General features: G+C 32.4%; 1 protein-coding gene across 3 annotated transcripts; it reads right to left on the bottom strand.

Moving 5' to 3' along the window:
* Window positions 1-2,501: 2,501 nt before the first annotated feature.
* LOC117342701 lies at window positions 2,502-14,332 on the bottom strand. 3 transcript variants are annotated; one of them, XM_033904915.1, is made up of 2 exons: window positions 14,268-14,332; window positions 2,502-6,143 (listed from the first exon to the last, which is right to left on the bottom strand). In XM_033904915.1, the coding sequence occupies exon 2, from the start codon at window positions 6,110-6,112 to the stop codon at window positions 4,922-4,924; it is 1,191 nt and encodes a 396-aa protein (XP_033760806.1). In that variant the 5' UTR covers window positions 6,113-6,143; window positions 14,268-14,332; the 3' UTR covers window positions 2,502-4,921. The 3 variants fall into 3 exon arrangements, with proteins under 3 accessions (XP_033760806.1, XP_033760805.1, XP_033760804.1); XM_033904914.1 differs by lacking the exon at window positions 14,268-14,332 and adding an exon at window positions 10,998-11,107; XM_033904913.1 differs by lacking the exon at window positions 14,268-14,332 and adding an exon at window positions 7,722-7,861.
* Between the last annotated feature and the right edge of the window lie 2,002 nt (window positions 14,333-16,334).

Genomic DNA, 16,334 nt, shown 5'->3' with positions numbered 1-16,334 from the left:
TCAAGGACTTTTTGGGCACAGTCTAAACTGCAAGCTGATGGACGGTGATCCGTAATTTTTGTCAGGGGTTCCAAACGGGATTTTGTATTTTTATTTCATATGTAATCTATAAAGCGGTGTATCAGAGAAACACTGACATAGCATTTTCTAAATTAAATTCATTTAAAATCAAAGATAACTAACTTTGGCATTGATTCGTTACAAATATATTAACATTAGTTGCGTCATTTTTTTAGTTTAAAAAAACTTAACATCACATGACCCCTTTTGGAACAATTTTGAAACCTTTTTACGATAGTTTCAATATCCTACCCATATCATTACACCGGGATCTCTTTTAAAAATAGTATTGCCAATTTTTAGTAAAAGAATTATTTTGACAACTTCAATGTTAAATAATTCAAAGCTTTATTTTACGAATCTCAGAAAGTATAAGTTACTGACGCAAATATAAAAGAAATTTTCCAGCATTTTGATATAATTTCAAAACAGATACAAAGTAACAATTAGCTGCATAATTTTTTTAGGAGAAAATGGTACATATGTTTAGTCTTCTGAACATGTATAAGTCCCACCTTGTATACGTAGCCGCTAAATATACACATGTATCTGAATTTGCCAACAGATTCAGAAATACCTCTAGTTTTCATAAAATGGTCTTACATCTGAACTGGCGCTCTCTTGAGAACAGAAGGAAAGTCATACAACTCCAAACTTCAAATTATACACAACAAAAATATCCACACGAATTAAAGCTCTCCCCCACTCCTCCATCTCGCCAGGTATGCATGCTTGACGCACACACCAGTACACAAATCATGTACATTGTTGTATAACCCAGGTACGAAAAGCATTGTTCTTCCTATAACAATTTCAGATTTCAAATCAAACAAGAAAAAATAAATCGGGTTAATCACGAAGTTGAAATAATTGATTTTTTTCCCGCATTCATTGATATTTCATCAATAAGAATTAGAAAAAAATAATCAAATAAGATACGTTTATTACCTACTTCAGAATTTTCATTGTTCAAAGAAGAGGCTTTTGTCGTTTACACATAGATTCCTGTTTAGAAAAGTTAAAAATATCACCTTACATCTAGGCCGGAGTGTATCTGTGTTAAAAACATTCGTATGAGTTGTTTCCCTTTATTGTTAAAGCGTCTCGACCACTAGAATGTGTTACATAACATATTTTTTTTTATTTATGATATGTTTGCACCAAGTCACTATAATTTCGACAACATTAAAGTAATTTTCCATTAATAACTCTTTACTCTACCTTTTTGAAGAGTCTTTTTGTGTCAGTTTTCTTTTCTTATTTTTTTTTATTTCTCATGTTTTTATTTTTTTTCTCTTCTATTCAGTTATTTATTATTAACTATGTAGTATTTTTGATCTTTTTATTTGTTATTTCTTGTTTTTATATGTCTTTTATATTAGCAATAAATTTTTGAAAACCAAATATTCCTGGGCGAACTAGAGAAAAACGTATTGATATAGAATCATTTGATATTTCAAAGTATGAATGTGAGCTGGTTAGTCATCCCTTACTTGGAAATCTGAATTGCAAATACTGTACTGTAAAAATGTTGACTCTTGTTTTACATGCGGGCCAACGTGAATTAATTTGTCAACATGACTTGTTTGTTTAGTGTACAATCTTTGTTTATGAGCATGTCGTTATCTTATTGGTGAGCTTGATGTGTGTGAACATGTAATTCGAAAACACACCGAAATATAGGCTATAGTAATACCCACAGTTATACAATATAGAGACTATCTTAAATTGATAAACTCACCCAGGGATATCTGTGAAAGATTCACGTTATAGAGGTGTTCAGGCTAGGGTGGGGAATATTAGATCCGAGAGGAAATATGTTCAAATCCTAATTTTCTTTTACTTTTCTCAAAACTGTATGTCATGGTCGTAATGTTTTGGTAATGTATCAATAAGAGATGTCTGGTTATTAGAACCCGTGATACTATATATGGCTATGACCGGTTATCTCGCTACACACACTCTCCTTTATCATCCTGAACTCATCGGGCATTGTCTCTGAAATATAATGTAATTTAGACAATCGGAACCCCTCGTCATTTTCTTCTAAACTAGAACTACGTTCGCAGACGGAGAGGTGTTCCGATTGGTAATTATATTCCCCGAGGAGTTCCGGATATCTCCTTCTATCAGAGACGTACAGTGTATATATATTATGTATACGTCTCTGGTTATATATATAGCTGTCCAAAAACACGTACGCTCCTTCATACAGAACATCAAATTATTTTTGATATAATTACTTTCAGCTTTTAATATAATATGGCACACTCATAAAATGCTATCTCTCGTGAAATAAAATCTCATTGAACGTCAGACCTACCTGTACATTGTACGTTCAAGTACAGCTTGTAAGAGTTATCCCCCCTGCACACCCTTGCGCGTGCTAATATAGGGGAGACAACTTCCTTCTGTGTAATAAAAAAAAAAACACGCAATGATGTGTTGTAATATTTTATTTCTATGTTAAGGTCGTGCTTTTATTCTTTCATAGCATAAAAGCCATTGAATATTTATCATAATATATAACATCAAGAAAGGTTTGATTCATGACAATATATATAAATATTGCTAATAAAATAAGCAATGCCCAAAAAATTAAAACTATCACTTGTAGGTATTGTTCAGCGCTAAAGTATAATTCTTCATATAACCACTTAATATTCACAAGGAATGGTGGCATTGTTTTCACTTTTATTTTGAGATATCTCTTTTGAAAAAAAAAAATAAAAACAAACAAACAAAAATTATTTTTTTCAAAGAGTCTAAATTTCGAGAAAACTTGTTTGGAAAGCCATAGCAATTTTTGCAACAAAGCAAATAATGGTGCAATGATCACTCGTGTCATGACAATTGGTTCATTATTTCATAACCATGTCGTATCCCCTTGATAATATAATCGCTGAGTCAGAATATCACTCACATGTAAACAACCATATCCGTCATTGTCTGACATTTTGGGTCATGGGTGTATGTAGATACATGTAGGTGTCTAAATCCTCGAGCACCTCGTGATGAACAGAATCTTGCACTCCTGTACCCGTGTTATCAGCTTGCGATGTACATGTGTTGGTGTTAGGGTCACCCAATCACGAGACTGCAACCTATTTGGTATGTGTGTTCCAGTTGATCGCGATACTGGACGTAGGCGAATGGAATTTTAGAATAATTTATCTTATTTCCAATTGCAAATATTATCAGAGCATATGCGACTTCATTTTGTTCTCTGGATAAGAGTATATGAATGATATATGTAGCCAATTTTAAACAAACTTGATCGAAATCTGGCATTAAATTTAATACACAGATATTTTGACACTGAGAGACGTAACTTTTAGAAAAAGACATTAGAAATCTACATGGTCAGAAAGAAGCCTAGTTTGATGTTTTAAGCGAATATCAACTCTGTATGTTCACAACAGGACGGCACATTCCAACACACGGCAACACATACCATGGCTGACGCTAACGTTTGGGGGTCGCCTGATTTCCCTCAAAATTCGCAACGAAATGGGAATGACCATCCTAGATCTGAACTCACTGGAATTTCTGAGTATATTTCAAAGATACAATATATAAGCAATCTGCAGCAAATACTGATGAGGTGAAAGTTGCCATTAAGGGCATGAGAAATCCGTTCTATCAGCAAAAATCATGCGCAGATGTGATTTGAAGCTCCAAGGAGATAATTCACATTGCCAAGGCGGAAAGAGGATGTCATATCGAGCATTGGTGCGAGATATATTTTCTGAAACTTGAGCAATGGATGACTGATGTTGAATGGCGGAACTATTGTAATATATAAAATTTAAAAAATGATGATATTTGTAGCTTCTACTGAATAGTCCTCATTTTTCTCCATTTTTACTGTTAAAAATTCTACCGCTTAAGAATAAGACAAGTATTATGAAACACTCTTGTAATCCCTTTGAGGTGTTTATTACAATTTATCTGGACAAGAAACAAAAGTTGTTCTTACATCCATCCTATCTCCATCCTATAAAATAACTGAAACAGTAAATGTGTATATTTATAAATACCAGCCATGGAACAATATGGGGAACGCTTACATAAAGAACAAGACATATTTGTACAACAGTGATATAGTAATTGTATTCAGTCTACAACGCATGAAATGCCCACGAACGCACATCTTGGGCTTCTTTTGCGAAGGCTCTAACAAATTTAAGTAATGTCAAGCATTGATTTGAATATGGGGACATATGGTGCATCCGTCATACCAAACAAAAATGGTCCAAACGAAAACATATTTTTGAAGGAGAAAAAAAAAGAAAAAAAAAAAGACAATTAGTCATATACAGATATCTATAAGAAGACTAACTAGAATTGAACATTGTATTCAGTTTTGATGGTGTCCACGTGCCTTTTGTTTTGGTTTTGAAATACCAATTCCAACCCTTACCATGCACCAGAAAGGACTCCTCAACATGTGCGAAATCTCCATTATTTTATTATTCAAATTATAAAACTTATAGCACAACCTTTTGATTGGAGGTCAAATACTTTAAACCAGATCATTGGCTAGCCCAACTTGGACATTATGCTTCAAATTGGGACTTTTTATGCAACAGTCATCACATTTAAAAAAAAAATTAAAATGATGTACGACCATTTTTTGTTATTGTTTATTTTTTATAACTTAAGCTTGATGTTTTTTATTTGATTAACTTTCAAAAGTAACGAATGTAAAAAAAGAAAAAGAAAAAGTAAAAACACAACATGTCTCTGATGATTTAACTAACTCGAATGAATTGCTAAGCTGACCGACAGTCACCGGTTGGCTGTATATATTGTGAGCCAAAATATCTGCTTCAATATCACAGAATATAGTCTTCATCTGCTACGGCTGCTGAACAACAATATTGACATTACTAGGTTGGATGCTTGTGTTGCTTGAAGTTGCCTCCTCATAAGACGGCAGATTATTATCTGCTCGAACTATGTCTTCATATTTCGGCGGAAGTACTACTACTGCAGGAGCCCGGATGGTATCCCATAGTAGCGGGGTCCTCTCGTCTGGATATCTAGAATTTTGCGGCAATTCCTGTTGTGGTTGTGGATCGGAACAACGACTGATAATTAAAATACTTAATATGATAGATAAAAAAGTAGGTAGTCCGAAGAAAATTATAACAAATAACCAACTTCTCCCAACACACGATGTTTGTATAGTGATAGGTTCTACATCGAAATGCTGTTTATTACTAGCTTTAGCATGTATTAAAACCACGGGCGTTTCGGACGTCGACATATCAAAGTCAAATACACAGGAAGTTGCATCCGGGCAATAGCCTATATTCTGACTGGTATCATATACTGTTCGACGAAGTCTGAAATGAAGGTCTATCCAAGTATCCTCCAGACGACTCACAAATACAAAGAAGTAAAGATCTGTGTCCATAATGTCGAAATTTATATTTTCGACTCCGTATTTGAACATACTCCTCCATTCCAGAACACATTCTATACATTGCATATCACTGTCGAGATACTTATCAAAATTGTCTTGACCTCTTATTAAGCTGAGCTCAATGTATGAATCAACTTGTCCAGTTATTTTTACAGTCGATCCTGTTAGCAGGTAAAACTGTTTGTAAACATCAGATTTCTCTTCGATAAACTTACTATAAGTCTCATTATATGTTTCTCGTATACCTGGAAGAATTGTAGGTTTGTGTTTCATGAAATAAGCATCAAACATTGAATCAAAATTTTCGCTTTCGATGTCCACATTGTCACAAAATACTGATGATAGTTTTCTATCTACAATACGCATGTCAGAAAGTGACATTTCTGTATCAACACTGCCGAATAATACCACACCAGTCACGACTCCTGTTGTGAGCCCAAGAATCATCATGTAAGCCCATAACAACTTCACCCGTAACGTCCTTTTCATGCTGCGGCAACAGAACAAATACAGCCATATTGAACAGCAGCAGCAACAGCAGGCGACACAACAGTCGTCACTCTCGATTTGGTGGTCACGTGACCGGATGTTGCCACGACCGGATGGAAGTCGGTTTTGCATTGGTAGCACTCAAGATGTTTTCTAGTTGTTACTGAAAAAATAAGATGATGTAACATTATATTGGTGGAATCTCACTTGATTTATATGGAAGATAACGAATTACAGCATTGATGACATGTTCCTAACTTTGTAACCGTCCATTGTAGATATCATATCATAATTTGTAAAAAAAAAAAAAAAAAAAATTGTACCTGATAAGCGTCAAGTAACGACAACTTAAAGTTACTTGACAAATTGTTGGTCCAATCAAATAATCAAGTATTATGTTTGATGTTTCAGGAGCATTGCTTTTGATCTTAATTGCTCAGGTGAATTCGAGCTATCGCCATGTATACTATAATGTTGATATGATTGATTATAGCAATTCATACTTTTTGATAACTCCGACCCCAATGATACTGAGTCTTAATTACCATAATTTAACGAAAGTGCTTTACCATTTCAGAAATGCAGCAACAACTCGAAAGAACAGTAAAATGAATGAAAGATGTGACAAAAAGGTGACAAAAACAAAAGGAATAGTAATAAAATCAACATAAGTTGACTAATTTATACTTGATCTTTATTTAGCTATAGACGTTAGTCTTAATGTCAAAACGAAGACGTCAGCATTTTGATGAAATTATTTTACACCAGCACACTGGGTATAGGGTAAACCCCATGGCAAAGTATACCATATTACCCTCAATACAACAGAATATACCACAGTTCCCATACACAGCTTGGTTTGGTTTGGTTTATTTTGTTTAACATCCTATTAACAGCCAGGGTCATTTAAGGACGCGCCTGGTTTTGCAGGTGGGGGAGCCGGAGTACCCCGAGAAAAACCATCGACGTACGGACAGTACCAGGCAACTGCCAGGTAAGTCTCTCTAATTGTTGTACCAATATATCTATCTTAATTGTTTATGAGTAGGTTTCTCTAATTATTCTACCAATAAAAATATCATAATTTTCCACCAGTAGGTTTCTCTAATTATTCTACCTATAAAAATATCTTGTTTTTCCACCAGTAGGTCTCTCTAATTATTCTACGAATAAAAATATCATAATTTTCCACCAGTAGGTTTCTCTAATTATTCTACCAATAAAAATATCTTGTTTTTCCACCAGCAGGTCTCTCTAATTATTCTACCAATAAATCTATCTTAATTGTTTATGAGTAGGTTTCTCTAATTATTCTACCAATAAATCTATCATAATTTCCCATTAGTAGGTTTCTCTAATTATTCTACCAATAAATCTATCATAATTTCCCATTAGTAGGTTTCTCTAATTATTCTACCAATAAATCTATCATAATTTCCCATTAGTAGGTTTCTCTAATTCTTCTACCAATAAATCTATCATAATTTCCCATTAGTAGGTTTCTCTAATTATTCTACCAATACATGTAAATGTATCCTAATTTTCCACTAGCAGGTCTCTCTAATTAATCAACCAATAAATCTATCTTAATCCTCTACTAGTTGCTCTCTGTAATTCTTCAACCAATAAAAGTATCTTAATCTACTAGCAGTCATTATTTCTGTCATTTAACGAATCTACTCAAGGATTACTGAATGATATCACATCATTATTCATAAAAATGTTAATCAATAAAACTTACGTGGTAGGTTTTCCTTGAAATTTTTACAGATTGCTTCATGTCCAGTTACTCAATAATAAATGTAAAAATGTATATAATGTCCTCATATATATATGTGTGTGTATCCCTGTTTATCAGTCGTCTGACGATAAACGTCAGCTATGTTGTGTACCTGTACACACATGTAAAATCTGTGAGGTAGTTGTGATAGCGATTTGAGTACTTACTAGCTTAGATTAAACGATAGTGTCAACCATTGTTATCTTCACCAGCTATATTCATTAATATTTACGAGGAGACGTGCGTTTAATATACTAGTGTATCCGGCTTTAAATAGGTTCTTTACAAGGATTATTTAATTAAATGAGCTGTAGAGAGTTAAACAGGATCATACCCTCTAACAGAGCGCGTGATGTGACTATAGACAGAGACAGAGCTGGTTTTCCCACTATCATGAATAACTGACGTCATCATATTTTAATATCGTTCCTCATTAAGTCACGTTGGATGGTATGTATCAATTAAGGGCATTTTAAATGAATGTTATATAACAAGAACTCATGACAAAGAGAAATAAATGTTATATCACATGGACCCAGACAAAGAGAATTAAATGTTATATCACATGAACGCAAGATAAAGAGAAATAAATGTTATATCACATGAACTAAAGACAAAGAGAAATAATTGTTATATCACATGAACTAAAGACAAAGAGAAATAATTGTTTTATTATATGGACCAAAGACGAAGAGAAATAAATGTTATATCACATGGACCCAGGACACAGAGGAATACTTGTTATATTTCATGGACACAGGACAAAGAGAAATAAATGTTATATCAAATGGACCCAGGACAAAGATCAATACATGTTAGAACAAAGAAAATAATTGTTACATGACATGAACACAAGACAAAGAGAAATAAATGTTATATTACATGGACCCAAGACAAAGAGAAATAAATATTATATCACATGGACCAAAGACAAAGAGAAATAAATGCATTTTGATACATAAATGGCAACGTTATAGTTGCAGAGACGTCATGCATTTAAAAGAATATTAGCTTACAATTCCTAATACATATACTGAAAGAGTAGTTAATATCACATAATGCCTTCACGTGATTATGATTCATACCAATATTTTCATGTTCCTGCATTAAAGGGGGGAATGTATTGGTAAATAGTAATGTGTTCTAGTATTGATGTATGGTAATGTGGTCTTGTATTGACATGGTGCAATGCTACGTCTAAGTTTTTGAGGGGTATCATGTTCTTGTATTTTACAGGTAAAGGAACACGTATTACATGTACATGTATATGCAATATGGAGTTACCTGATTAATAGCATAGTAGATTCATGCTTTTCTTCTACCAATAAATCTACCTTAATCTTCTATCAGTAGGTCTCTAATTGTTCTAATAATAAATCTATTTTAATCCTCTAATTGAAGGTCTCTCTAATCCTCCTATAAATAAATATATCTTAATCTTACACCAGTCTCTATTTTTTCTACCAATAATTCTATTGTAATCTTCCACAAGTAAGTATCTAAATATGCAAGGTGAAATTACATGTAATATTAAAACTGGACGATAACATTAAGTGTGAATCATTTATATATCTTTAACAAATGTAGGAAATACAATGTTGTATATACATGCATATTCATTTTTATTGAACAAAGTATATTGTTAAAAGCAAAAAAAAAAAAAAAAAAAAAAAAAAATCTGCCAAATCATTCAAACGTCATACCCAAAAAGATCGGATAGGTTTGTAACAAGCCAGTTCAGACCTTTTCAAAATGATTTGATATCTTCTATTAAAACTAATAGATAATTTATCACAAAACATACTACAAATATATAGATAGCCTATTGTTGTTGTTAACATTGTTTATACACTACTTTGTGTATGTATATTGATATCTGCTTGTTGACCAGGAAGACAAATGTTAGCCTGATCAGAATCACGTACTGCGGTATGAATCCGGAAGTCACCGTTCATAGTACGTAACATTCTAGGTCATAACGCCTCGTGTGTTTATAATTCCAATATTTATGGCATCGTAAAATCCTCACCCTATGTTTCTGAAACCAATTTCTAACTAACCAATGAAAAGTCTTTCTGACTTTTTTTAACTTAACATCTAACATGAAAATTCTGAGAATTTCACAAGTTTCCATTTTGAGACATGTTTGTTACATTTGAACGTGTAGACATATATATAACTGCTTATCGTTTTTTTTGGTCATAACAATTTGTTATTTTCCTCGCTGATAACATGTCTTATTATTAAACAATTAGCTATGATCCAAATGTAACAGAGTGCAACACAAGAGTAAGCTATCTTGAATTATTTACAACAGTCTCGTGGCCTTTTAGAGTTATTTTTCTCACACATAGACACATTGAAAAATTTAAGCATTAAAGCAGTATTACAATATGATTATTTTCTTGATATTTAATCATGGTTATAGCAAAATATGTTGGAATTTAAAGTTAGGCTGCTTCATTTCGAAATATCAATACATGGCAAATACATATGCATGGCTAGCGCTGTAAAAGGGTAAAAGTTCCCAAAAGGGTAGCAGTCATTTAAATCTAGGCCAATCGCAAAAAATTAATATCTAGTGCCAGTGTAGACAAGGTATACTAACAAGCAACAACATATCGCGCTTACTCCACTGGAGCGCCTGGTCTTATTGCCCTTGTACTTTTTTCATTTTGATATCTTGCTCTCGTTTAATCGAGTTTGAATTATGGTTTCGTTATTGTTATCATGTCGGTAATCTTTGCTGATTTGTATCAAGATGGCGACTATTCAACTCATACATATTAGTCACGAACCTGCACCTCATAAATCCCTTGGGTTGTTGTAAACATTTCCAAAAGCACACGTGACTACCACCTTTAGATATAAATTCAGACATATATAGTAAATGCATGATATTATATATACTATATACTGTAGTAATATTTGGTATGACATTAGAATTCGTCAGCGATGTAACAAATATGGAAATTAAGAAGTGAAAATCGTAACGGGCAATTACATGTAGTTTCTTACCCTCCCAAATAAGTTATTTTTCACGATATGATTCAGATATCAAAAAGGTTGTATATTAGAAGAAACATCAGCCAAAAAATTAATAAACAAACAAATAAATTATCATCACATTGTTCTTAACATATTTATGCTAAAATTACGAAGTCTATTCAAGAAAATATCATGTTAACACGTGTAATGAATTCAATTATGAAAAAAGCGAATAAATTCATGATTTACCTTTGTGTAATCATTAATCCATTTACAATTTCAACTATATATACACAGTCACACTGATAGAGCCTATCTTCGTAACATTCGAGCATTGATTAAAACCGAAAGTATAGTCTCCGTATTACCGAGAAGTCAAACTAACGACGCATTAGCTCTCTGAAACCACTTTACCATCCTCAGAAATTATTTTAGGAAACACCGGGCAAATAGAGTATCTCGAAGATGATAAGTTATTTAGCGACAAGTACAATACAGATTACGATATAGAAACAGGATATTGGATAAGTATGCTGATGACAGCGAAGTTGTTTTTACACCATACATGTGTAAGTGGGGTACGGAAATTAGATTAATGTGACAGGAAAGAACAATGGTTTTACCACAAATACGTAATACACCTTTATACTATAATACATCCCTTTGTCATTTGTCATACTGGAAAAACACTTAGTTTGCAGAACATTGATTAATTTCTATTTCACTTCGGTGTGATATTTGACCTGAACCGATATACAATCAATAAATTGGTGCATGGCAAATTAAATATTGCAAAGTGACATGATAAATTAAATATGACAAAGTGTCATGACTACTTATTTTGAAATAAAACAAAATAAAATTGAAAGCATGTCTCTACTGCGAAGAAACCTAACCCGATCATGTAAGGATAACCAGCTATTGTTAGAACCCGGAAGGCTTTCGGATTGATCCGAGAAATACGACTGGGAATATTGTTGTCTGGATATAAATGTTATCAAGGATAGGTATATATTCAAGGATATTAATGATGCTGCATTGCCGACAATGAATACAATTCTTATCACAAAAATTCATGAAATAATAAACATATCAAGTATATTGGGTATTACTGAAGCAACACATGTCCCGGACTGGTTCGCCCTAAAAATAGTAACAACTATGACCTACTTTTACCCCCCAAGATACTGAAAATTTTCAGAGATATTATGGTCCTATAACATTGTGTGAATTTTGACCAAAATCCTTCAAGTAATGAAGGCAGAGCGAAAACAAATTTCGGCATTACATTTACATGTATATACGTACAAGACAGAGGTGGAAGGGAACATATATTGGCAGATTACAATATAATGTCTTCTGGATGCTTTTAAGAAGTTATTCACTCTAAATAAAAAAGATAGAGGGAGAAGTTAAATCTTTTCGAGGATGGTACTAACGTTAAGTATGTACATTAGATATTATATAAGAATATACAACAGTTTATTCCTGTTTTCAATCAATCGTAATTACCCTTTGTAGTATAGTATATTTAGAAGGCACAGTTTTTACACAAACTGCCATGTCAGTTTGTGTACGTTCGGTGCTTTTATTGCATTTCTACATTGCATTTACAAACATTATGCATAGACATCTTCGTCCCTGAAATAATAAAAATGTTTACTTCCTGGGAAGACTCAGAAGAGTCGATCTGGTATGCATTATGTACGACTTGTCTCCTTTGGCGACATAAAAGTCCTAGTTAACGACACATGAGATGTAATCTATGTAATATATACACCAAAGTGGTATCCTCTTAGACTACTTAAAACAGTTTATTATCTTACTCTATTTGTATATGTAAATTTGCAGCTAAATATTTGTTGGAATCGACGGAAACTTTATACTGAAAATATATTTTGCAATATCTAACTTTCACTTACGATAAAAAAAACTAGCATTTAAAAAAAAACAAAAAACTAAAACCTCAAAAATTAGCTACATGGGTATCAATATTTTTTTTATCTGAACACATGTTTTTAGTGTCGTGAACACCTTATTTATCCTGATAGAAGAATAGTTTTGTTTTCTCCTTCTCTCCTTCTTTTCTGAATTTGATTAGAATATATTACAAAGCTCTAACTGCTGTTTTTACTACCGACACACCGGGATAATTTTAAGATTTAAGTTAATACTATAATGATTAATTGTTATTTTTGTAGAACCTAAACCATTGTATTAACGTTAAACACAAATTTCTGAAGATATTATCTAATCAGAACATTTAACTTTCCACTGTGATGCAAAACTGTTGGAAAGCATCCATCCTCTTGTTGCTGTATCTACTATGAATTTGTTTTTCGTGAAACATTTGACGGGGCATTAAATGTCTCTAAAACTATATCTCGGGGTTATTGATTTTAGTCATTGTTTATTTTTATGAATAATGTTGATATACTAACCTTATGTTGGAATGAATTATGAAATTTTATCAACGAATATTAATTTTAACTGATGTTGAATTGGGCGCACCTAGAACGGATTTGAAAATGGACGTGAACGGAGCTTGTCCATATTATAAGTAATACCTAATCATGGACACTGATGTAAAATATTAACAACTATGACGGAGTATGGGTTAAAATACTAACCAAGATAAACCTACTTATAGAATAGAATAAATAGAATAAATAGAATAGAATAGAATAGAATAATGCATTAACTGTAGCGAGTATTAATACACATATATAGATACCGGTATATAATTTCCCAAACTACATTTTATATATAATTTATATCATATATAATGGTATCTTAAGAATCTTTATGCAAATACCTTTTTAATATTTTAGCATCGTGTAGGTAAACGCATTAAAAAGAAGAACATATCTTTTAGAATCCTATATGTGAATGCAGCTTTTATGTTGTTGTTTATTTCAGTATCTTTCAGCGAATTTCGAGAAAAGATACACACCATGGGTATGTTATAATGTTAGATATGGTAGTAGAAATGATTGTTCTGTGAAAAAGAAAAAAACATTTCACGTATTACCTAGCAAGGAACAAGCATTTAGTTTAACTTTGACATCTATGGAGTCACATGGAGTGATCAGACTAAACACAGTTTAAAATATGCCATCTTGTTGTAATGTTTATTTAAAATTGTATCGGAAAAGGGCTTTCTATAAGTTGTATAAATTGTGCCCAATCCCATTGTAAATTTAAGTTACAAATAAAAATATGAAATATGTTTAAATGAAACAACAATTTTCAATCCTGATAAAATCATTTCTGGGAAACTAACTAACATGGGCACATGAAGCTATAACACTCATCAGCCTCTTCCTACCTTCCTACTAATCAAGTGATTAAGCTTATCATATTTTGAACAACTGGGCTGTTGCTATAACTACATGTACAATGTATGCAATCAATGTATATTGTCATCTTTATCTGTTTCATAGATGTACTTATGATATCAATAAATATGGTTTTTAATAAAGAAAAAAAAATACAAAATGCATGTGTTAATTTACTTACCATGAGAAACGTATGTGCGTGTTATCACAAGTTATCGTATCCTGTACGTCACCATATATATGTACATACGGTATATACTTCTCAGTGTTACTGACGGTGTGGATAAACCTTCGTCTATAAATAGAACAGTAATGGATTGGAGACTTTCGGCCTATTGGGGCATGGCCATGTTTATAACAATATGTACACAAGGAAGGAGCCAGACACGCTCATAAATTAACCCATGTAAATGTTTCAGAACAAAAAGTTTGTATTCTAAAATCACTGTTCTAAACTCTATAACCAAATAATCAATACCCCTGTTTAACTTCAATATTTTCGCCCATTAAAGCGACCATACCTGTTAAATCTATTTTTTTAATTTGTATATAATAAAACTAAACTTTTCTCCTTGATTACGAAAATTAAAACTATTCCGAATCAAGTTTTTCAAATACTTAAATCAGTGCAAAATAACATCATAGCAATTGGGCAGATCCTACAAGAATGAATATGTTAACGCTTGTAAGCAGAACGCTTGGCGGACTCGTCACTTGCGGCACTTGACTCAACCCAGCTTTCTCCGTGTATCATTGTTTACATTAAGTAGCAGAGGTAAATATCGTTTTAAAACATTCATAGATTAAAGACTAAAGCATCGTTAAATGAGTATAAAAACTACAGTATACCGCTTTAAAGAGAGGTGTTTGTAAATGTAACGAATACCTCTACGTACATTTTGTACAGTCCCTATTGTAAACATTTTAAAGTAGGTTTGAAAGTATGTTTTCGTCATATAGCGACTTTTCCTTGTATGCAGTATAATGATATCTATTGGACTTGTACCCAAATTTCCATGCATTTCGAAATTTTCCATGGTTCAAAATTTAATCAAAGTCTAGTTTTGAAAAATAAGATGTAAAGCTCTCGTATTATATATAGTTATTTGATTATTAAGCATTGAAAATATTTATTATTTAATTGTATTTTTTTTATCATTGTATTTATATTATTTCAAACCATGTTGCTAAAAGCTAAAAAATAATCATTATTTATTAATTCATGGGTATAGTCCTTCACAACACACGCTGCAACTATCTTCGGTGTATTGTGCAGAATCCTTTGCCATGATAAAAGCTCACAATACACTCAACTAGTCAGAAATCATTACAAATGATATCGTATTAGTCCAGACTGTCTCCCTAGAGACATATTGTGTGATCAGATTAACTGAAACACATATTAATCGTCACCTTACAAATGACAGGTACATATTCAATAATACGAACTTATTTTCGTGGTTAAAGGTGTGCCACATTGGTACATTAGATTTTGTCTGTGTCTGGAACCAAAGTTTATGCAGACGCTGATTATTGATTGAAAATTTGATATACATGCATATACATTGCATATGATTCGGTCGGATTGTCATATTTTTGTTACTGGATGTGTATAACAATGGGAAAATAACAATAGTATATACCAATGTTTGACACTAGTCTGTTGTGCTGAACCTATCAATGACTTCAAACTTTTTCTCAACTGACCAGAGAGAAACATTCCTGCAATTAATTTCAGATCTTACATACCCGATATACTTTTGTCATTGCATATAAAAGTACAATGTTTCTGTATTTGGTTCTAGTCATTTTATAATTTGTACAGCTATATGTATCAGAATTATACCAGGAAGGAAAGAGCAAAACTCTAAATACTGTATTTCGAACATACCATTCATTAGGTTTGATTGTAGTTCAGACTTAGAGTTGAGGTCCTGACAGAATATGTCCTATTGACGTCGTTAAAAGGAAGTAAATTTGCCATTTTCATATATCTTTTTATTATTATTATCATTATCATCATCTAACTGAAACAATCTTTTAACTTTTTTTCTCAAGAAATGTGTATTTTTTAAAAACAATAAGTAGTCGACGGGAAATAACTCCTGCATGTCACGTTTTACTTTAGATAGCTTGGAGTATCAACAAAATATCAGGAAGTATTTCTGATAAAGTTTCCCTTTAAAATAAAAAAAAAAACAACAACAGAAAGTCAACAGTTCTGTGTATATTTTATCAATAGTTTACC

The sequence above is a fragment of the Pecten maximus genome, chromosome 14, assembly GCF_902652985.1.
Source record: "Pecten maximus chromosome 14, xPecMax1.1, whole genome shotgun sequence".
NCBI lineage: Eukaryota > Metazoa > Mollusca > Bivalvia > Pectinida > Pectinidae > Pecten > Pecten maximus.
Note: the sequence above shows the minus strand (reverse complement) of the source record. Positions and strands in the feature narration are given on the sequence as shown.

Bases quoted from the DNA above. Each gene is read 5' to 3' on its own strand.
- LOC117342701 (XM_033904915.1), bottom strand. From the start codon at position 6,112: ATGCAAAACCGACTTCCATCCGGTCGTGGCAACATCCGGTCACGTGAC.